At 38.8% G+C, this 24,341-nt stretch overlaps 1 protein-coding gene across 40 annotated transcripts in view; it reads right to left on the minus strand.

Moving 5' to 3' along the window:
• Positions 1–24,341, minus strand: part of LOC124137577 (sorbin and SH3 domain-containing protein 1-like) — a 182,325-nt gene that overhangs the window by 86,291 nt on the left and 71,693 nt on the right. For 33 of the 40 annotated variants that reach the window (XM_048400948.1, XM_048400934.1, XM_048400946.1 and 30 more), the window contains exons 2-6: positions 18,011–18,162; positions 7,288–7,367; positions 5,405–5,509; positions 3,511–3,720; positions 723–836 (exon numbers count right to left, since the gene is read on the minus strand). In XM_048400948.1, the coding sequence (XP_048256905.1) occupies positions 723–836; positions 3,511–3,720; positions 5,405–5,509; positions 7,288–7,367; positions 18,011–18,162 (661 nt within the window). The remainder of the gene's footprint in view (positions 1–722; positions 837–3,510; positions 3,721–5,404; positions 5,510–7,287; positions 7,368–18,010; positions 18,163–24,341) is intronic. The other 7 variants (XM_048400955.1, XM_048400945.1, XM_048400944.1 and 4 more) reach the window with 3 other exon arrangements.

Below are 24,341 nucleotides of genomic sequence, written 5' to 3' on the forward strand. Positions count from 1 at the left end.
AACTGGTTACATGCAATGGGGTTGAGGGAAACAGACCTACAATCTCTTTAGAGCAAGGCGGAAGCCATGCATCAAATCCCCAGGTGATTCTACAGGAGAGGCAAGGCCTAAAGATGACAAACTGTCGTATTACTCTTGTTTCATTACACCATGCAGGGAACCTCCAAACAAGTGTTATTGTTACTTATGTGATCACGGTTACAAAAAGGTCATGGATACTAATCAAGTCAAGTTTTCAGGATTTGCAACCTGAAGACGAGGGTGCATTGTACAAAGCAATCTTAGCGCTAAGGTGATCGTATCTCCCATACCTTCACATAGACTTACGACAGTCCTAGCGCTAAGGTTGTTTTGTACAACGGCACCAAGATCATTATTACTATCAATGTTTGAATGGGTGATTCAGCATCAACGTTGTCCTTTAAGGTGTTTGTGTATTAGTATACATCCAAAATAGGCACAGGTGAATAAATGGAAATAGTGTTCAACAATGGTTCAGCACTTCGATGACATGCAACCAGTGACCTAAGGTCAACCCTTAGTACTGATGTAAATATTTAAGTGGGAAATTAAATATTTAAGTGGGAAATGCAGTGGGGACTACATTATACAGGAACACAGGCAAAATGGTTACAATGTACAGTTTGTCTACAATGTATGGCAGACCAAACATGCCATAATGCCTCTAATGTATGGCAGATGAGACATGCCACCACTGGTACCTGTACTGCCTGCAGGGTAGCCTCTTCTCTCTGAGGGCTTGGAAGACACAGGGATGCTGATGGGGGTGGAGTACTTTGGCCCCGCCCCCCTGGGAGCTCCATGATCGTTCATACCTAGATACGCACCAACGGCATGATTATCAGAGCACTGACTTCAATGTCGACATTTCATTTTCACACCACGATGCCATGCTGATTGTAAATGGTTGACACAGAGCTCCTGCTTCATCGTGAACAGGCAGTGATAAAAAAAGTAACTGGTTCATGATGACGTTAAAATTATCTTTTGACATACTATCACTTACTATCACACATAATGTAGAAATTGAAGACAAAGGTAAAACTTAAAAAAACCAATTCAATATCTCATTATCATGGTGAAATCACTCAAAGGGAATCAATTATTCATGCTAATACCCGTACTTGTTGGAAGCTGTGTAAACTAGTTCCTCAATATACATCAATAAACAAAGATGGAAATGGCAACAGTTTCAAGAAGATAACATGGAATACATTAGCACTGTCCACAGAACACACAGAAGACATTCGGGGTTAAATACTAAAACTGGACTGTTATCACACACACAGGAAATATGTTTGGAGTGAAAACACCGCAGTGTTTGTCCAACAAACAGTGTCTGCTGCAGACCATCGGTCCCACATGCACTCTGCAGCAGTAGCTGGACACTGCCTCTGTACTTATAGGGTCTGAAGCTCACCTTCCGGGCAGGACTAAACATATCTATCTCTCTACACTACAGGGACATTTGTGTATAGGAATCTAAAAGTGAATACTGTATTCGACGTAATAAGCGCCCCGCTCTAATAAGCGCCAACGGCGATATTTGCGAATATATTGGCTAGTGAACAATCCCAATTAGCACCCCTTCCGATTGATCAATGTTCACAAGACTTATTTATTCGCGTATGATAGGCACTTGTGTGTTATATGCAACCTTAATTATGGGCAATAAATTCTGGAAAAATATATCTGTCGTACATGAACACGAAATTTATCTTTCAACTCTGTTTTTTTTTTCACCAAAATAATATTTTAATAAGAGCCCCCTATTTCTAATTTTGAGAGCGCCCTGATCGCTTATTACGTCAAATACGGTAGTATATATAATTATTTTATTTTTTACATTTTTTTCTATATTCCAGGTTCAGCCTCTACTCCAGTAAATAGCAGGGTTTATGAAAAATTGTTTTTATTTATTAGAAATGTCCAGATGATTCATTGATTGATGCACATCACCAACAATAAAGTAACTGTTTTGCTGCAGGTTAAGCAGTTATTGTTCTGAATAATTCTTCGTCAGTTTCTCCAAATGTATTCAGTAGATCAAGGCCTCAATGAAGTAATTGTTTTGCTGCAGGGTAAGCAGTAATTGTTCTGAATAATTCTTCGTCAGTTTCTCCAAACGTATTCAGTAGATCAAGGCCTCAATGAAGTAACTGTTTTGCTGCAGGGTAGGCAGTAATTGTTCTGAATAACTCTTCGTCAGTTTCTCCAAACGTATTCAGTAGATCAAGGCCTCCGTCAGTTTTTATGATGGACATGTGGAGGGCAATTCCAAACTTAACCCATCAGTGACAAAAATGTCATATGCATTTCCCTATTTTGACTGACAACTCAATGCAAGCACAGAAATCAACACTAACTTGATGGTCAGATAGTTAATCAACTTATTCAGACCAACTGGTGAAGTTAATTTCCTTAATACATACATCAGTGGAACCGAAGACCATTGATCTGACTAGCTGATCAATGCCCAACTTGGTCAGCCGACCCCAAGGTGGTCATTCAATTACAAACTTAGACAACTTAACACACAACCAGAACATGGTGATCTGAATGCACAATCAGGGCCAACAATCAGAAAACACTGGCCCTGATAGAGATCACCAGTCATGCTATTCTGGCGCCAGGCCACACACCTTCATATACAATAACAGAGATGACAGACTGATCAATAGCCATTGTAGATATTGTGGTGCCAGCATGTGTCCTTCCTATTGTTGGCCTGTCATAACCAGTGTTTGCTTGTCAGTGTGTCCGCCTGGCTTCTCCAGCTTCTATTTATCTATGTTGTTGGTTGATTCATGGACAGTGACAACAAGATAGCCGTAAGTGTGATAGCCAGCATGGCTATTCAGTGTGGATAAGTGTATGGCTGGTCAATTTTGAATGACTGGTGACACCCTTGGTTGTTACCTGATTGATAGTTTTTGGATAATTTGCCTGTCCAGCAAAACTAGCTTTGATGATTGATGATTTTCACACACTACGTCACATATCAATGTCTAGATGACACTTTATACACCAACACATGTCATCTAGGATTTCATTATCATTTCCAAACAACATCAGAGTTTTATCTTTTCCTTTGATAAGGCCACAACTAGATTATCATCATATTCAGTACTTATGTTCAACATTACACTCAACTGTTCCAGGAGTAAGACACTTCACAAAATTATGGAGTGAGTGAGTATGGTTTTACGCCACTTTTAGTAATATTCCAGCAATATCACGGCGGGGGGCACCAGAAATGGGCTTCACACATTGTACCAATGTCGGGAATCGATCTGGGTCTTCGGCGTAACGGGCGAACGTTTTAACCACTAGGCTACCCGACCGCCCCCAAACATATGGATTAATTAAGCCTTTGTGTATAGCAACATATCTGTTTAAAATAGATCATAGTTTTCAAACAACTCCTGAAGTTCTAATCTAGGCATTAAAGAGTAAAGCATTAGGAACCCTGAGTGTATAACAATCTACCTGTACTATCTTGGGAATCAACCTTGATAGTCAGCGGTGTGCTGATAGAATCAGGCAGGCCATTTGTGAGCGCAGTTGTGGTTGTTGCAGTAGTAGTGGTTGCAGCTGTGGGAGATGATGTAATGATTGTTGGTGTCGCTGAAGTAGTTGTGGAGGTTTGATTGATGGAGAAATTGACAGGCCTGTATGACTGAACAGGTCCTGAGTCCCCTGCAAACAATAACATTCACATGCAAAGGGAGGTAACAGTGATGTAGGTACTATCACTGCAACACACAAACAAACAAGGTTATACCAATGTGGATGTATGCTATACAAGACAAATGTTGTCATTTTCAGAATAATCATTTATAAAAACATGCATTGTTTAATTTGGTCACAAGAAACAAATTTCTTCTCTTTGATTAATTCTGATTAATAAACACATGATATAATCCAAATCACATAATCGACTCTGCTTTTAGCGCGTGATTTCTTATGATTATGGAAAGCGTTTTGTTGCTGCTTAACAGGGAATGGGAAATTATTTAAATTCCTGTAACTTTTTTTATTAATTTCTCAGCAAAACATTCCTGGTATAGTTTATTTTACCTCAAATCACGTTCTTTGACAATGTATTAATGCTGATCTATTGGAAGCAAAAACATTGAGATTTCATACAATTTGATTTCTCTTCTCATAAGCAAAACTTACAAAATGCCATCTCCATACAAAGAGCTTTTATGAGTATATGTACATAGATCAGAATTTACTCATCAGAAACTAAATACAGAAAACAAAGGCTATAACGAACTCAAAGGGATCACTAATCTTAGTTTGTTATAACCGTAGTTCGTTATAAGCATATATGCAGCATATATGCAGCATATATGCAGCGCATGGTCGGGACAACAAAAAAAAGGTGGTTATATCGTCAGTTTGTTGTGAGCGTGTTCGGTATACGTAGTTTACTGTAGAGTAATCAAAAAGAAGAAGCAATGTTTTGTGACATTATTATTCATGTCAAACCAGTTTTAACTTTCCTTAATTTCCCTTTTCAAAAGTCACAAATCTTCCAAAAAACAAATGCAGCATATTCCACAAAGGTATAACAAAACAATCAAGAGACCAATTTGGTAAATATCAATACAATTACAAGATAACCTCGCAAGAGATGACTGGAAACTAGGAATGGATTAATGAATTGCAAACATCTAAAAGAGCTGTTTCCTACACTGTGCAAGAGCATGTTAATACTGAAAGACACAAGTTAGGTGATGACTTGAACAAGACACAAGACACTAGTTGTGCAAGAGGCTTAACAACACACACATGCACACATACGACTTTGAAAGCAATAAAAGCAAATACCGTATTCAACGTATTAAGTGCCCAGGGCGCTCTCAAAATTAGAAATAGGGGGCTCTTTATTAGAATATTATTTTGGTGAAAAAAGTTCAAAGATAAATTTCGTTGTTTATGCTGACAGCCTGAAATGTTTATATACGATAAATATATTTTTCCAGAATTTAATTGATCCTAATTAAGGGTGCATATAACACACGAGTGCGTATTATACGCGAATAAATAAGTCTTTTGTACATTGATCAATCGGAAGGGGTGCCAATTGGGATTGTTCACTAGCCAATATATTAACAAATATCGCCATGGGCGCTTATTCTTACGTCGAATACGGTAAGTAGCCCATTCGCTATGCATCAATTTTGTTGCATTGTTAAAATTTCAACACTTGGCAAATTAATAATACAATATCAGTGCAAGATGATCAAAATTGATTCAATCCCCAAACAGCCAGTTAAACTTCACCATTTATACAAGTGTGATGCGGACACAGATTTCCTTGATTGCTTTCAGAGTTTTCAAAACAAAAGAAGACAGAAAGAATGAAACGCACCATACGGCGACCATTTTTGTGAGGTAGATGATGACTGTGAGAATGTGTCACCGTAATTGTCCATAGCAGGACTGACTGGTTTTTTGTGCAGGCCCCGCCTACCACCTGTCAGAAGCAGCCAATCATTAGACAGTATGTCTAGTTAACATGCAAATGTATGCAAAAAAGTTTCTGTTTAAAAAAACTGAAAATTCATATCTTTTAAATACATATTCCCTTAATAACAAAATACCAGTCGTACAGCAAAACCTCAAGGGGGTGTATATGCCAGAACTACAGATAAGCAGCGTATTTGCCTAAAAAACCTCCAAAATATTCAAAACACAGTTACTTTCAATTAACTTGCGTACAGAAATGCATGCATTAAATGAAAAACTCAAATGTATAAAAACAGTTTGCGTAAATACCCAAGAAGCTTTTTCAGCATGTGTACAAAGGAGCTAATCTCCGAAACACAATTACGAGCTAATTTACTTTCCGACTCCAGCCTAAATCTAAAACATTATTTCATATTTTTTTTAAATCTTAAAATGTTCACTATTTTGGGAAAAAAACAAAAGAGTGATGAATAGATGAGTGAAAAATATTGGTTACCCAATGAAAAATTAATGACCCAATTAAAATAGAAACCCTAGAGTAAAAACTCAATTGATCAAAAAGTTATCTGGAGCTCTGTATGCAATAAAAAAAACTGATGTAGGCCTAGAAATAAGTAAATATGTCCCAATTTCTGTAATTCTCAAAATGTTTTTTACACTCTTGAAACAATGAATAGGATACATATGACCATTTAAACAGATAATAAAATTTTGACATAAACTTGTAAATTTCTAATTCTGACTTGAAGATTTGACTAAGTTCGTCTTGGTGTAATTTGAAGAAAGATATACTGACAGAAGAAGATCTTATTGGTGCACAGATTTAGAGAGTGTATACAGAAGATGTGTATGTGTACATACAAATGAGATATATACAGATATAAGGAACAGAAGATATATCATTGACACAATATACAGCAAACCCATCATCTTACAAAGCAACACGACCTTGTACGTCAATGAAAGAGTGAAGAAGAAAAGCCTTACCCCCTCTTTCTACCATACTACGCACATAAGCAAAACATGCCCTGAGCTTTTCTGGCTTCTAGTCATCTGGTTCTGATTAAGTGCAAGCTGTTTTGACTATTATTAGGCCGAGCTGTGATTAATGTGGCAAAATATGCACGGAGATATCTCATCTACGAGCACCACAGCCTGTTTGCAACACTGGCAATGCATTGGCATTAAAAGCTTTTGAATATAATAACATCAACGGCATAAACTTCAATTATTCAGAAGTTTCCTTCCTTTGAATGTCAAGCAGTCAAATTCCAGATTAATTCCAGGGATGTCATTCTACAGAAAACCATAATATTTTGAAGGTTTGGTTTTTATCCCAAACTTGTTACACATTAGTTGCTGTGATATCAGCCATTAAAAACAGCATATACAGAAGCACACTTAAACACTGTGCAAGCACCAGCCATGTATATTTAAAGCTACCAGCTAACAATGTGGCATGTATGATACAGCCAACACATAACATGATCTCATGAGAAATTAAATAGTGAAAGAAAACCCCAAATATGCACAACATATTGGAGGTTAAATATCTCAAACTTAAAAAACAACATCCTAACTCAAGCTTATACTAAAACTGTTTTGTAAGGTCTTTCACTAGAGAGATCCCACAGAGAGGGGACAAAATGGCTCAATAGAATAAACAATTGAAAACATATCAAATAAAAAGGAAACAAATGCATAAAAGATGGCCAAACATTACTAGTAGCCATTAATAATTAAAGAACAGAAAATGAATTAAATATTTGAAAGAAAAGACCATACCTGGGTTCACGTGTATAGTTTGTGTGGTACTGAAGACTTCCCCGTTGTGTGGACCATTTGTAGTACTTGTTTCTTCACCTCTAACAAATACACACAAACAACACAAAATAAACACAAGGAAAATAAATATACAACAATAATTCAAACAAAATTAGAAAACAAAATCTCTTTGAGATTAAACTCATTACTCAACCAAATGAGAAAATATTTCATGCAATATTCAGATAAATCAAACATTTCTGTAATATTGGATGTAAACCATACAGACCGACACTGACAATCCCCAGTGTCAAGGCAGGAATTACAGGAATGTTAACTGATGACAGTGAAGAGATTTAATTTTAAGGCATTTACAGCCCCAAGTGAGGGCAAGTGTCCTTGACAAGAGGAAGCAGAGCGCCAGAGAACATCTCAGTAGAGAATATCCCCTGACTCATCCGGTATCTCCCGGCTCCACCGGCTCCACAGGACTCCTTGCTCTGGTAACGTCTACACTCGCACACTACAATGTACCTGTAGAACTACCTCCATGCTTACAGTGCCTCTATAGATCCAGTACCTGGGAGGTACAACTGATATGTCCTCCATGAAGGTAGGGTAGGGAAGTATGTTCACTCCATTGATAAGTTCTTGGAGGACATGTGCTATGCGTTAGAGTAACATGTATTTCTCGGACATGACCAACCACTTCAACAGAAACATTTCCTTTGATATTAATGTATGTAATTCTCATTAATCATCCAAAGGTTGGAGAGAATAACATGTGCCTATTTCTAACTATATGATTTCTTTTATTGTTAAATTGTCTATAATAATATAAAGGAGCCCAGAGGATATCTTCATGTTCAGAAATTGAACAAATCTAGACTTGCCAAAGTATGTATTACATAGACTTGCCTGGGATTTGTGGATATATCTGTTTCCACGTCTATATAAGTGATTAGAGTGGATAGTTCCACCCAATACATATGACATTAATATCACTTTACTATGCATGTATATCTACCTTTCATGTCTATAATTATATACATCTACATATGTAGATAGTTTGTACCCTACCCTACGAGGTTGTTCTGTACAATAAAAATTCTTGATTTTTTATTCTTGATTAGTCACTGGACACAAATGTAGAAAAATGGACTCAGATTGAAATATACTGTGTTCCAAGGGCCACACAATAATATTCATTCTACCGACAGTGCATTAAGAGCAGTTATGGGTGTCATATTTTATCCATCAGTCATGACCACTGTCCATATGATCAATGATTCATTCCAGGCCATAAGGTAATTATCTAAACATACAGTACACTAGACTTCACAGGACCCTCGTATAGCCTGCAAGGACCCTTTAAGTTAACAAGTGGGGATCCCCTGGACCTCAACTTCTGTAAACCAGGTCCCTGCATTGTAGACACGAATTAACTTTCATTTTAAGAATACATGGATAGGGGTGAAATCACCAAGTTGCTAGCCCATCAACTTGTACCAGATGTTTCAATAACATATAACAGTGACAGTGTCTCAACTTTTCATATTTTAAGGAAAAACAAAGTTATAACAAATATCAAAACAGAAACTAAATACGTATCTAAGAAATCAAATGTCAAATCTGTAAATTGACTTTCAAGTAACTGTATTTTTTTAAAGAATATATCACTAAGGTAACATCTCATAATGTTATAAAGGTCAAGAAGAAAAACTTAAAATGCCAGTGGTACATATCACTTGACATATATCAGAACCTCAGATAGCTTGACACCAAGATTAATAAATCACATGCCAAGTCCAACAGTAAATCATTCCTTAATGCCAGCTTGTATGGAACAACTAAAAACCAGAGATAATTCCTGACACAAGATCATTTTTCATTTTTACCTAGCCACTGTGTAATTAGTTCATGGGTTATGCTGATATCAAAACCAGGTCAGATATGCTAGACAGCAGTATACACCTAAAAACTTCCTTTTAGTAGACCTCAAATTTTAAATGTTTTTTAAATCCAAGAAATATCTTTGAACAAACATGGAGGAAGGGGATTCTGAATGTCCTGTACTCTAATCATGTTTACCTAACAACACATCTAGTGTGCAAAACTATTTACCCACTTTATCAGTTCTCCATTCATTCATATTTGACATCCTGATGCCAAATAACTTATCTCTATATGGAGGTAATCCCCATAAAGGCACTGGATTTATTTCATGTTATTCACAGGGTTCACCAGGTAAAAGTAGTTGTAAGAAAACATTCTCAAGTGCAAGTAAAGTGATACAGTTTCAACCTTCACATGAAAAAATAACAATTGCAAAGCCTTTTAAAAATTATTTTTAACTTTGTAGAATAGTTCAGAAACTAAAATGATAATAACCAAAAATGACAATTCATTTCAAGACAAAATACATCCCTGATAATTTGTCAAGTTTAAATAGTTAGAATGGTTTTACGCCGCTTACAGCAATATTTCAGCAATATCACGGCGGGGGACACCAGAAATGGGCTTCACACATTGTACCCATGTCGGGAATCGAAGCCGGGTCTTGGGCGTGAAGAGCGAACGTTTTAACCACTAGGCTACCCGACCACCCCCTCAAGTTTAAAGGTGAGGTTAAGGTGAGGTGAGGTGAGGTGAAATTGGGTTTAACGTCACGTCCAAGATTATTGCACTTATATAGCGACGTGCATGCGCGTGTGTGTGTGTGGCTGCTTGTACTAGTCGGGACTGATGCCGATTTATAGTGCTAGCTCACTGAGATACCATGCCGCAGTTTAACATGAATACCCCACTCAGACACAGTATACTGACTCCGAGCCGACCAGTCCTTGTTTTAGCCCCTTAATGCCGAGCGCCAGACAGGGTAACAACTCAAGTTTAAACAAGAAGAAGCAACAACTGTAGATCTAGAGGATAAAACATTCTATTTGCATGCCATCTTGCATGATCTTCATGACCTCTGAAAAGCATAGTGTCAATAAGGTAGCTTGAAAGTAGATCCTGCATAAAGTGTTGTATTTACTTGAGTAAAACTTTTATTTAAACATTTGGAGACAAATATAGTATTTTACCTTAAATACATAATAAAAAGCATGTTCCTCGATAAAATATGTTGTGAATGAATCCACAGCCTATCATATATACCTTCTTTGCTTTTTCATTAGAAGGCATGTACTATCTGTTGAAAGCAAAATCAACATTTGGAACAGTTCTCGGCTATTTCCATCTAAAATCATTTGTATTCTGGTAATTTGATTGGATGGCTATATTTAGTGTTGTGACTAGACTCCAAACAATGCTTTGGTGGTGAATGAGCCGAGGGTATTTATAATGGAATGGCGATATGATACACTGGATAATCGAGCATTGAATGAAACAAACCAACAAATCGACAGGTGTTCCACACTGCTCTGGTATATCCCATCCTACTCACAAGTAAAATATCCACTGACGTCAGAAACCGCGAGCCAGTGAATCTGTGTCTGGTTGTGCAAAAGTGCAGTACTACAACACTTCTTTTTTCTTCAGTCAGCCAACAGACCTTGAGTTAAGCCGACACTCATGATAGGCATAGTGGGGCTCCCGTGACACCTCCAAATGCACCTTTGTGAATCTCACACTGAAACAAGGCAGAGACTCACAAGGTAAGGTGTATCACCGTATGCGGATCAAAGCCCCATCTCCAAGTCCATCTCCAAGTCCATCCTCAACACAACAATTTTCAATGCAGTCTTCCAGTGCCATTCAGCACAAACTCAAAGTCCATGAATTCATTACATACCAATTTGTTTCTCAACTCTGTGTCTGTGGGTATCTTGTCCTTAGGGCTGTCCTCCAAATTGCGTCCTTAAACTCAACGTTATGTCCTCGCAGCTTTGCATATTCATAACAGCAGCATATCCTCCCAGACACTCAATGCCTTGTCAGCAATTAACGTTTGCTCATTAGAGAAGGTAGAACCAAGCTTGTCTAGGACATAGGTAATCCAACACTGTAGCCAAATCCATGTACACGGAAACATGCTTCACAAACACATGTTCAAAGCATGAGTTCAGCTGCCCAAATCTCACAAAATCCCTGCACCTCTTTCACAGCCGATGGAATCCAATTAGGCTGCTCACAAACACGCATGAAATACACAGTGTTACCTTAAAATTACCTTTCTCCAGTTTGAAACCTAAAACACAACTTCTTCCTTCACAAGCTTGTTCCACGAAAGTAATTGTTCCGACTGTAAGTATAAACACCTTCACCTTGTCTTTCTGTCCATGGCAAATCCTAAATCCATTCAAAGGCTATTTGTGCATCCAAAACAAGGAATATTGCATCCAATGTCCAACTCATCACCATCTACACATATAACACGGCAGGGAAAACATCTCCGTGGCTTCTCACCTCTGACACTGACCTCCCTGATTAAGTAAGCATGTTCAGGTAGGTAGTATCTACATGTATGTAGATGTGTGCTAGTGTAGCCGGCGGCCCTATAGGGCAATAGAGGGTGGTGTACCCACCCAGTAACCTCAACAGCTGGGCCGTAGAACTACACACTCCTGGCTTCTCCGTTATTTACAACAACTGTTTTTGTGCGTCAGTCGAGCCGTGTTCCTCCTCCCACGGAACAGACTGGCTGACATCTGTGCAATATGTTCACATCCTACCTGGCAAACCACCGCTAACTGGCAAGCTTTGGATTATAAAATAACATTTTTCATATTTGGACTCTGTTGTGCTAGTCTTTACCTTGGTCCGAGTAAGCTACTGTAATTGTTCCTTCTATCACCCAGTTTATAACGGACCCGTGAAGATCCGGGATAGAATAGGTCTTCAGCAACCCATTCTTGCCATAAAAGGCGACTATGCGCTTGTCGTAAGAGGCGACTAAGGGGAATGGGTGGTCAGGCTCAATGACTTGGTTGATGCATGTCATCAATCCCAACTGCATGGATCGATGCTCATGATATCAATCACTGGATTGTCTGGTCCAGATTAAAATTTTTACAGACCGATGTCATAAAGCTGGAATATTGCTGAGTACTGCATTAAACAACAAACAAACAAACAGTTTAAAACGATGAAATGATTACTATTACGTATAGTTAAAGCTTTGTGTTCCGAACAAGTATATGCACATGGCCTTTGAATAAGATACTATGTTCCATGTGACTACATACATAATTTGGCATAATTTCATTTTTATTATGGCAAGTAATATGGTTAATATCATGATAATGATTTGCAACAAAACTTGCACTTTTTTAACAATTCAATAACAATTATGTTTTTCCCTGAATAAACAACCAAAAATATTTCATAGGATAATACCAGTTACAATATTTATATTTCTCATCCAATGAGTTATATCAGTATTGGACAAATACTAGAATGGGATTGACTTGGCTTGTAATGTCAATACTAAACCTTCACCATCATGGTGAAGACGTTTAAGAAGCACTCAAACCTGCCAATATAAACGACTTATTACAGCAAGTGTATGTCAATATCAAACCCATTAGTAACCCGGCCTTAGTAGTAACCATATTGTCAAAGCTCCTGTTGAATATTGTTACCACATAATGAAAATCTGATCATACAGGGTGTTTGTTGGAGTGTTGTTTGATGCCGCAATCAGCAATATTCCAGCTATTTGATGACGGCCTTTAAATAATAACATCTGGGCCAGACAAACCAGTGAATGATATCGTGAGCAACATCCAATGCTGTCAGGGTATAATAACACAAAATCAACCACTGATCACCCGTCAATATAAGTGCCTCGTATGACTAACAAAATTTGAAGTTTTGATGAGTAGTTTTTAAAGTCAACAGATTTTACTAGTAAAACATTAAGCTGGATGGCAATCCTGGTCTACAATTATTCCATGGAAATTAATGTGAATAACTGATACTTGCACAGATCAACAAAAAGTCTTCTTCATCATATTACACATGTTCATGTACGGCCATAAAGTGAATGAGTTAAAATGGTTTAATGACACTTTAAGTATCATTCCAACCATAGCACAGCAGGGGGTAAGGAGGAGGGGGGGAAACGAGGAAGAGGCGGACACCCTAAAAAAGGCTTCACATATATTCTCAAGACAGAAACTCAACACAGGTCTTTGGCATAATCAGCCAACACCTTAACACCTGGGCTACCCTACTGCCCCATAAGGCGAGGAGAAAGCTGTTCCACCTACATGGCTGCCCAGCCACATGTTTCCAACCTCAAAGGGGAGATAACTCTCAGGACATACAACAACACTGCTGCACACAATTTCATGATGTGTCGACCACAATCTGCATCCCTGCACCCAACTAACGAGAGTACAAAGAGCAACTGTGATAATTCCATACCTATCAGATGTGACTCTTCTATTTCTTCCCAGGCACAGATAAGACAGAAGAAACCCAAACCCAATGTCTGGAACCAATGGGAAGAGTCTTGGCAAAGGTTTATTTTGATTGCAGACCTGATGGGCTGACTCTACAGGTGAGCCTCTCACTGTCAGGGCTGACCTATTTGGCAAGCGTTACATGAGCATCGATGTAGGTGATATAATTACACACACCACTTGCACCTTCAACATTTATATTGTTGTCACATTTCTCCCTTACATTGATAACCTACAGTCTGGCTATGGCATCTGGCTTGTAAAGTGATGATGATATATGTGACTGTCAAATAACTGTGTTACTGCTCCCTGCACTTACTGCCTAGTGGTTAAAGCGTTCACTTGTCACGCCGAGGACCTGGGATCGATTCCCGACATGGGTACAATGTGTAAAGCCTATTTCTGGTGTCCCCCGCCCTGATATTGCTGGAATATTGCTAAAAGCAGCATTAAACCTCACTCACTCACTCTTGCACTTACTTAACTACATACTTAATTGCTGCTTAAACGTTTATTATAGAGAATATATGGACATTCGATTCTTGACTTTCTTAAAGTTAATTAAACAAAACCATGATTTTGACAAGAAATCACCATACCGTGGATATGTACATTTGTTGGCTAGTTAATGTCTATCAGAGTTAAGTGAGTGAGTGAATGTTGTTTTATGCCACAGTCAGTGATCTTTCAGCTGCAGTGTTTTATGTTATGTCTGTATATTATCAGTAAGTCTAAGCCTGGCAAACCAGTGGTTAATTGTATGAGCACGAATCCACTCCATCAGCGCAAGATGGCACCTAATCAGCCTGCTCAAACTACCCAATCTTCACCAATCACCTTCTACAAACATGGAGTACAGGGCACACTTTGCCCTGGAATCCCCTTTGGGCCATCCAAGATAAGATCCAGTTGCAAATACATGTAATATAAAAAAACTGGAGAAGGAATGAACAATCAATTTACAATCTGAAGCAACAAAAAAATGTGATCAAGTTCAGCGCAAATAATAATCATTGGGAATAATATTTTATTATTCATAACGACTCTGTTTATGTTCTCTTTGAGCAACAAACTAATACATATTCCACAAATAACAATCTTTATTACATCTGGCTCAGGGCCAGGAAACTCCACATCATGATATATGGAATTAATCAGTGTGATTCAACACTTGTAAGCTATTTCCCAACGGCATGCCTACATTATTTCTCCAATTGATTATGAAATGTAAAATATCTGATAAGTTGTCACTTGTCACCGACTGATAACTAATTACCACAGGAACTCAATTAGATATCCATCACACTTTCACAGATCAAAAATGTATTACATGTCACAAGATGATGTTCTGGCAGATGTTATTCATCGATACCATGTGCAGCCCATCATTAACTTTACTGAGGTACCGTATTCGACGCAATAAGCGCCATGCTCTAATAAGCGCACACGGGGGTATTTGCTATTATATTGGCCAGTGAACAATCCCAATTAGCTTCCGATTGATCAGGGGGCATGGGTGGCCCAGTCGTCTAAGGCGCCGCGATTCGCTGTGCAGAGTTGCGTCCCTTGGGCACGCCAGAAACCTATAATTGTGGGTTGGAATCCCGGTTTGCCCCGATTATGTTTCTAGGTTTGTCAGCACCATACCCGTGCTCGTGGGTTTCACTGAAGTGGTAAACGTCTGAGACCTGCATCACTTTCGGGCTTTCCTCCCACATTAAGCTGACATGCCACGATATAACTGGAATACTGTTAAAAGTGGCGTTAAACCCAACTCACTCACTCCGATTGATCAATGTACACAGGACTTATTTATTCGTGTATAATACACACTCGTATGTTATATGCACCCTTAACTAAGGACAATTAAATTCTGGAAAAACATATATGTCATACATAAACATTTCAAGTTGTGAGCCTAAACCACGAAATTTACGATCTTTCAACTCTTGGTTTTTTTTCACCAAAATAATATTCTAATAAGAGCCCCCTATTTCTAATTTGGAGAGCGCCCTGGGCACTTATTAGGTTGAATACTGTACTTTAGTTTCGTATTTATTCAATCCATTATTGGCATGAATTTAACGAAAGGAAATCATTCTTTTAATGTACAAAGTTGGACATGTCGATGAGTGATAATCGAGCAGGGTTATTTGTTTCATCAGAAAGTCAAACTACAGCAACCACTGGTCCAAACTGATCTAAATGAGAGTGAGTTGAGTTTAATGCCGTTTTGAACATTATTCTTAGCTGTATCAGGTAACTTGATGTGAGGTGAGGAGAAATGGGCGTTAAACGTCCAAGATAATTACACTTATATAGCGACGTGTATGCATGTGTGTTGGTGTGGCTTGTACTAGTCAGATAATGCTGATTTTATAGAACTGAGATACCATGCCGCAGTTCAACATGAATACCCCACTCAGACGCAGTTTACTGACTCCTAGCCGACCAGTCCTTGTTTTAGCCCCTTGTTGACTGCCAGACAGGGTAACAACAAGTACAATATATTAACATCTTTTGGTATGACGCGGCCAGGGATTGAACTCCGGACCTTCTGCTCTCTCTATACTTGGAGGATTAACAGTAACAACAATTGCATACATGTTACTGTTAATCCTACAACTAGATATATTCTGTACCATGTTCATTATTCAGCCTTCCTTGACAACAGTATAAGAATCTATACTGAAATGCCGCCATTACAGTAAATATGGAAGCTGTGATCCATAAACTGTGTCTACTTTGTCATCCGTCAACTTCTTACTTTTTTTGGTTTGTTGTTGAACGCAGAACTCAGAAATATTCCACCTATATGACGGCGGTCTGTAAACAATAGAGTCTGGACCAGACAATCCAGTGATTGACATCATGAGCATCGATTCACGCAATTGGGATACGTTGACATGCATCAACCAAGTGAGCGAGCTGATCCAATTAGTCGCCTCTTACAACAAGCATAGTCGCTTTTTACGGCAAGAATGAGTTGCTGAAAACCGATTCTACCCGGGATCTTCACGGGTCAAACAATACATGTATACTTGATGCTACATGAGCAGTGTACACAGCTGTGGGGGAGGGAGGCCTGCCACCAGGGATGGCAAGAGCTATTCAGGAAATAGAGGACTTCCTACAACCTCCACTGTAACAGAAGCACTCTCAACACAAGTGTTCAGTAAGGACTCACTTCCTCAATAGGGGACCCAGTACATACTGTGGAGACATAATGCATTCATTCATCTTGGTGACAACACTTGATGTGAAAAGCCTTCCCCATGGTGGCAGTGTTTTCAACCGTGTGTTAAAATATGCTTTAAAGATGATAGCCCCAACTATTCATTTGAAAGGTTTCCTAACACACCAAAGGCATTCAATTTGAGTGTAGATTGACACAATCTTGACCATACAAAATGTTACACTTGTGAAGAGCGCTATACAATAAATACTGTACTGAGTGCCATTCCAACGAACCATTTTGTAATACACTGTTATAACCACTGTATGACACTATGCATATTTACTCAGACTGAAGAAGTTATAAAACTAGGTTAAAATTGCTAAATAACACCCACGATCCAGGTCTTGTTTTCTTGTGGGTTTAGAAGTGAGTGAGTATGGCGTTATGCCACTGTTAGCAGTATTCCAGCAATATCATGGCGGAGGACACCATAAATAGGCTTCACACGTTGTACCCATGTGGGAATCGAACCCGGTCCTTCAGCATGACAAGCAAACACTATATCCACAAGGCTACCCCACCACCCTGCAGGTTTAGAAACTATCTCTTGTCCAAACATGAGGTGAGGTGATGGGGTTTAACGTCGCGTCCAAGATTATTACACTTACATAGCAACGTGCATGTACGTGTGTGTGTTTGTGTGGCTGCTTGTACTAGTCCGGACTGATGCCGATTTATAGTGCTAGCTCACTGAGATACCATGCCGCAGTTTAACATGAACACCCCACTCAGACACAGTATACTGACTCCGAGCCGACCAGTCCTTGCTTTAGCCCCTTAATGCCGAGCGCCAGACAAGGTAACAACAAGTCCAAATATGAAGCAATGTCAGCGAGTTAACATGGTTAAAATGAAAGGTCACATCAGCAATAATTTCAGCCATGTCGTGACTGGAATAACTTCATACCTCTGCCATCAGGGCGACAAGCAAAGGCTTTGATCACTTATCTACCCCACCGTCCCACCAAAGTATAGTCATGCTTTGATGCTTTGTGGAATATTACAGCTGTGGTATAATTTCTCCTCATGGCTCAGACTCCAGTTTTGACATTCATTAGCTGAAATTCTATTTTGTCTCTGAAAAACTTATTCTTACCTTCTTAGATCGAGGTAAAGATTGTCCGTTGCATTCTTAATAAGAGCCTGGGCATCCCCATGGTTTAATCCATCTGCTCTTTGTCCGTTTATTGCAAACACATAGTCCCCAACCTTGATGCCCTCGTTGTAAGCCTTGCTGTTGGGATTTATCTGCAAAAGAGTGCAAAAATATTTATTATTTATAATTATTAATAATAAATAATATTATGCTAAAACATCTTTCGAAACATTTTCCTTTTCCTTTAACTAATGATAATAATTTTTCTCATTGGGAAAAACATTACAATTTTTTCAAACCCTCACTCAAGTATTTTAAAGAGAACTTAATTATCATTTAGAAATCAATAGTGATAAATGTTCAATTTTGGTCCTTTTCCACAAGACATGTGCCCCATGTGGCTGTAATTAGCTGATAATGTTCATGGTCCTTTGTTGTGTTCATCAGCCAGAACGCTGAATGAGCCATTCCTGATGTAAATTCATTTTTCTCAATCTTGCTAATATGTTTCCACAATGAAGGGCAAAGCTTTCTTAATCATTTTCAAAATCAACATTTCCGCCTTAACCCCATGGCTAAAGATGCACTCTGAGAACATGATGCGTTAATACATTGATTTCTGATAAAGCAAAGCACAGCCTCGGAATGCTTGATTGAATCTTGCAGCTTTCTACAGAGGCCAAACAATTGACTCTTCATTGCATAAGGGTTTTTATAACCAACATGATCAATAGATACCAAAGAACAGTCTCAGAAACTTGGACATATAATCCTTAGGGTTTAGATATATACATAAAGGCCACCAGTGAAGATCTGAGGTAGAATAGGTCTTCAGCAACCCATGCTTGCTGTGAAAGGCGACTATGCTTGTCGTAAGAGGCCACACTCAACAATATTACAGCTATACGACGGAAGTCTGTCAATAATCAAGTCTGGACCAGAGAATCAAGTGATTGATGTCATGAGCATCAATCCACACAATTGGGATATGATGACATCCATCAACCAAGTCAGCGAGTCTGACCACCCGATCCCATCAGTCGCCTCTTATGAGTTGCTGTGTTTCTGAAGACCTATTCTAACCCGGGTCTTCACGGGTGTTCATGTCGAGTGTTTGTCGTTAATTCTACTGTTAATTAACGCCAAAGTGTTTGGTGGTAATTCTACTGTACAGCATAAAAACTGAAGTCTCCATTTAAAATGATTCCATGGACATTGCATCAGGGTAACACAGAATTACATATATCTGTATGATGTACCGCCATGCTTTCAGGGATGATGCCAGCACTGAGTTATCTATTTCTGCCCCGATACCACGATACTTTGAAGAGACAAGCCTAACAAGGTCAGAGATATCCAACCAACCAAACTAATTATACTGTATGTCTGAGGTAAGCATCTTGACCAGTGGTCATTCATAATAGGTTCCGCCTCACGCATGCCTGGCATACTTGACCCCAGGAATCTGTGGCATGTCTCCCTGACCACCCCTGGAGAATTGCATCTGTCTGTAAACAACCTGCTCTATCTGCTAATGTGTTTTTGTTTTCACCTCATTTAAAATGGCACAAACGGAAGCAGAAGCATGTATGTTGTAGGATTAATCCAACACATTCCCTCCATGCCTAAATGTGACACTGCACACACTGCCCAGGGATGCCAACAAGGAAAAGTAGTACTTTTGGGGGGCAATATTTATCAAAATTAACCCAGTATGTCCTGAACCATCATTCTTCAAATAGAACCTCATTGTCAACTGCCTGATAAAGGTTCCATATTAGGTGTTTGATATGGATGGGTGACAGACTCTTAGCGTTTGAGTGAGTGAGTGAATGAGTGAGTATGGTTTTACGCCGCTTTTAGCAATATTCCAGCAATATCATGGCGGGGGACACCAGAAATGGGCTTCACACATTGTACCCATGTCGGGAATCGAACCCGGGTCTTCGGCGTGGCGAGCAAACGCTTTAACCACTAGGCTACCCGACCGCCACCTTAGCGTTTGAAATGAAATTACTTTAAGATTTGTTTTTTTCTTGTCTTGATATATAATAGAGGGAGTCCAGAAAACCTCCTCATCCTGAAACTGAAGCCTACACTTACCAAAGTATTGCAGACTTGCTTGGGAGTTTCGAATATTTGTTTGAGAAACTAGGATAAGTGAGTAAATTTATGCTATTATCAGCGGCACATCTCCATGACAAATGACAATAAATCATTCCAGGGAAAGTTAATATTCCAAAGTGGTCATCAATTAAAAGAATAGTCTAAAGGTCACCAATTTTGCCAGCAAACAGGAGACAAGTGCTCGACTCCAAACTGATGTTCGCGCTATGACTATCATAAGACTGTTTTTAGATATATGGGAGATATGACAGTCATTGTGCTGAGATTACATTATAGAAAGAAGCCAGGAGTTATTCCCAGTAAACTAATCAGCAAAAATTTAAAAAGGTCTTAATGTAACTCACATACATGTTCTTGTTAACCCATTATTGATATTCACATTTCCTTACAATATACCATCCGGCATACCAGAAGAACATTGCAAAAGAAGAACATTTCTATAGGAAACCTAAACAACCTAAATCCTATTCTGTCCTAAAAGCCCATCTCCTCTAGCAAGAATGAGGTGAGGTGAGGTGAAATGGGGTTTAACGTCGCGTCCAAGATTATTACACTTATATAGCGACGTGCATGTACGTGTGTGTGTGTGTGTGTGTGTGCAAGTTTAACATGAATACCCCACTCAGACACAGTATACTGAGCCGATCAGTCCTTGTTTTAGCCCCTTAATGCCGAGCGCCAGACAGGGTAACAACAAGTACCATCTTTTAATGTCTTTTGGTATGACGCGGCCCGGGATCCAACCCCGGACCTTCCGCTCTCCGGGCAGACGCTCTACCACTAGACCACGGAGGCGGTCAGCAAGAATAAGGAATCAAGAACTTTTATTGTACAGAAAACCCTCACAGGGCAGGGAACAAACTCGCTACATTTGAGTAAATATAATTACAGGCATGAAAGGTTGATCTACCTATAATGGCAGCATACACTTAGTGTAGATACTTTATTGATAAGTCACAATAGTTAAAGATTGAACATCATATCCAGACATCTACAAGATGAGTACTTTGGGAAGATAATTGCAAAATATTATCATTTTGTTTCATAAATCTAGTGTTTGAAGAAATAGGTGTCTTTCATAACTGTAAGTCTGACAGTACAAAAGGAAGTTTTTCTACGTGATACAGTTAGAAACATATGAAGCAATTATTTTTCCATCATGTACCAAAACATCCATCTCTCTGCCTGTCTCAACCGACAACTGACAAAAGCTAAATATTAGCTTCCAGACTCAAGCAGCTTAGACCAATGTTAAATCATGCATTGTAAATACCTTTTGTGTGGAGAGTAGAGAAATCTGGCACTTTTTGTAATATTGATGTTTATTCAGGCCAAATACCTGGCTGAGAATGTGTGGTAGTGTATACAGTCAGGCAACCGTTGATGCCTTACTGGAGAAATTAACACATTACAAGCTTCTGGCGCTAATGCAGGGCGTAGGATTTCTGTGTGTGCTTGAATGATAACCACGACAATATTTGTCATACCTCCATGTCAGAATCATGAGGTCTGATTTTGATAAAATACTGTGTATTCCACCTTGGAGGGGAATAAATTTTTCAGCTGGGGAATAAATTCCTTATACCCCACCATGAGCAAGTCAGGCTGCACGTGGATTTCTGAGAGGCAGAATAAATCCCTTATACCCTGCTTCAAAGCAAAGAGCTGCACGCTTTTTCTGAGTTAATGGAAGTCACGTGACATATAGCAAGCTAACCTCAGCTCAGCTCAACACACTGTCCTCCTGTTCATTGTCAAAGATTGTCATAACCAAATATTAATTCATTAAGATTAATATTTCAGTCTAATAACCATTTTGAACATGAACATACAATAATAGCACTGTGATTGCTTCCTTGCCTATTTCTGTATTGATTTTTCATGGTCAGCAATTATTCATCAGCTAAAGAATTCTTTGAAGTACAAATACAAAAACTATTCATAAGATCGGAGCAAAAAGACAGAAAAAAAACTGTATGACCTATACAAAGTGCTAACCACTTACAACAGGTAGACATAAATATACAAGCAGTAATGCACTTAAAAAGACTCATATCAAATGATCAATAAAAAAATATTAATACCACATACACACCAACACACTAAAAAGACCTGTATATAACACCATACCACATGCTCAAGCACAAGCCTGCGATTACTCCCTATCTGTGTGAAACCTGCAGCACACGAGACACACGAGACACACGTACAGCTACAGTTTGGGCCTAAATCTCCCTCTGCATGTTAGTGACACGCTCCAGGTTGTGTAATTACTTCGTTAACTCCCCTCGTTACTGGCAGAGTCTCAGCTGGTAATTAACACACCCACAACAACATCAGACTAATTGCTTTATCAACACTGACGCATAAGGATGCTATTTACTATAAACATGCTGGCCACATATTTCATATACTCCAATATCAAGTGTATGACGAGGTATGATGGTTAAACCCAACTTTCACCTATTTTAAGTAGGGGTGTGCCTATTGAATGTTTGGTGCATTACGATGCTCTGTGCCACGATACACGGGTCATATCATGAGGGCATGTATCAATAAAACAAGTGACACAAATATATACTACTCCCCTTTTGACAGGGATTATCAAATATGTCAGACATATTTAAATATACCCTTGATATATTATGAGAATTGGAAAGATCAAAATATCCCTAAAGAAATCAAGCAGTATATAAGCAAAAATGTATGAACATAAATTTGAAAATATTATTTTCCGCCAGTATATGAAAGAGATGTCAAGCCACGTTCTCATTAATTAAATCAAATCTACTAAATCTGTCTTTTAAGTTGAGTCGATTCCTTCCCTATGATGGAATGTCTACAATGACAAATATCAAGTTTTAATGTGTAGTGAGTGAGTATGGTTTTACGCCGCTTTTAGCAATATTCCAGCAATATCACGGCGGGGGACACCAGAAATGGGCTTCACACATTGTACCCATGTCGGGAATCGAACCCGGGTCTTCGGCGTGACGAGCGAACGCTTGAACCACTAGGCTACCCGACCGCCCTTTTAATGTGTATCATCTTCTTTTGTAGTGTGACTTTACTGTACAGATGTGTATCCTCTCGTGACATAATGTACAGTTACAGCCTAACGTTACGATTAACTCATGTACATCATCTAGGACTTTATACACTGTCAATACTTGAACCTTCTTTCCTCATTTTGGTCTGAGTTCATTCTGTATTGTACATCTTCCATAAGCCATGCCGAGATATAGTCTCACAAAGGTACTACATGAGTAATAGGTACAGGTATATACACTGGGCAGTGGCCTCCACACAGGCAATAAACTGACTGACTTCCTGTGTAATATTACATACTTCTATTTGTCTGTCATCATACATAGTGTATGTTATTTCTTTTAATGTATTTCTTCAGCTTTTTTCACACAGTCTTGTGAGAAGACAAATATGTAAATCTGAATCCACGTGTAAGGTCAAGTGTGAAATATTTTTCTGTTCCTTTTTTAACACTGAACCATGGTAATGATACTTTTTATTGAAAATTTGTGCTAATGAAATACACACACATGAATGAAACATGTTTAGTCGCTCATATATGAGAGAAACATACATGTATTGAGACTTATTCAGGGTTCCCATACAGAACACACCAAAAGAGACATCAGGTCTACATGTGGTTTTCTTAGTACAGAGATCTAACTGGATGCATTCCTTGCCCTCTTTGAATACTTATCGCCTCTAATCATGCTTCATCTTTGATACACTAATCTCCATCACTGATGGCACAAGCCACCCCACTTGAGATGTCAAAGACTAAAAACCATTTATCTCTCAACTTATCAGCTCAATCGGAAACAAGAATCCCATTTGAACCACAAAGTTCACGGATATATAAAGTGTTTTATCGGAGGAAGAGATTGTCCTGTCCTTAATGACAAAAACTGAATCACCAATGATACTGGCCCTAATATGGAAGTGTCAAGTTTGTGCAAGAAACCGGCCCAGAATTCCAAGCTAGAGTTACAGGAAGTTGAATGTGCGGCACGTGTAGGGGATGGTGTCAGTCAGGTGGAGAGATGATCATTCATGCTAGCTAGCCGAGCGCTGATGGTGGATTCCATTGCCGTGATCTCACACACAGGTGATCTCACACACAGGTGATGGTCATTATCCACTGAGGTGGAAGTGGGATGGTGTGTGACAAGAATAGAAC

The sequence above is a fragment of the Haliotis rufescens genome, unplaced genomic scaffold (assembly GCF_023055435.1).
Source record: "Haliotis rufescens isolate VD_foot unplaced genomic scaffold, xgHalRufe1.0.p SCAF_20, whole genome shotgun sequence".
Lineage (NCBI taxonomy): Eukaryota > Metazoa > Mollusca > Gastropoda > Lepetellida > Haliotidae > Haliotis > Haliotis rufescens.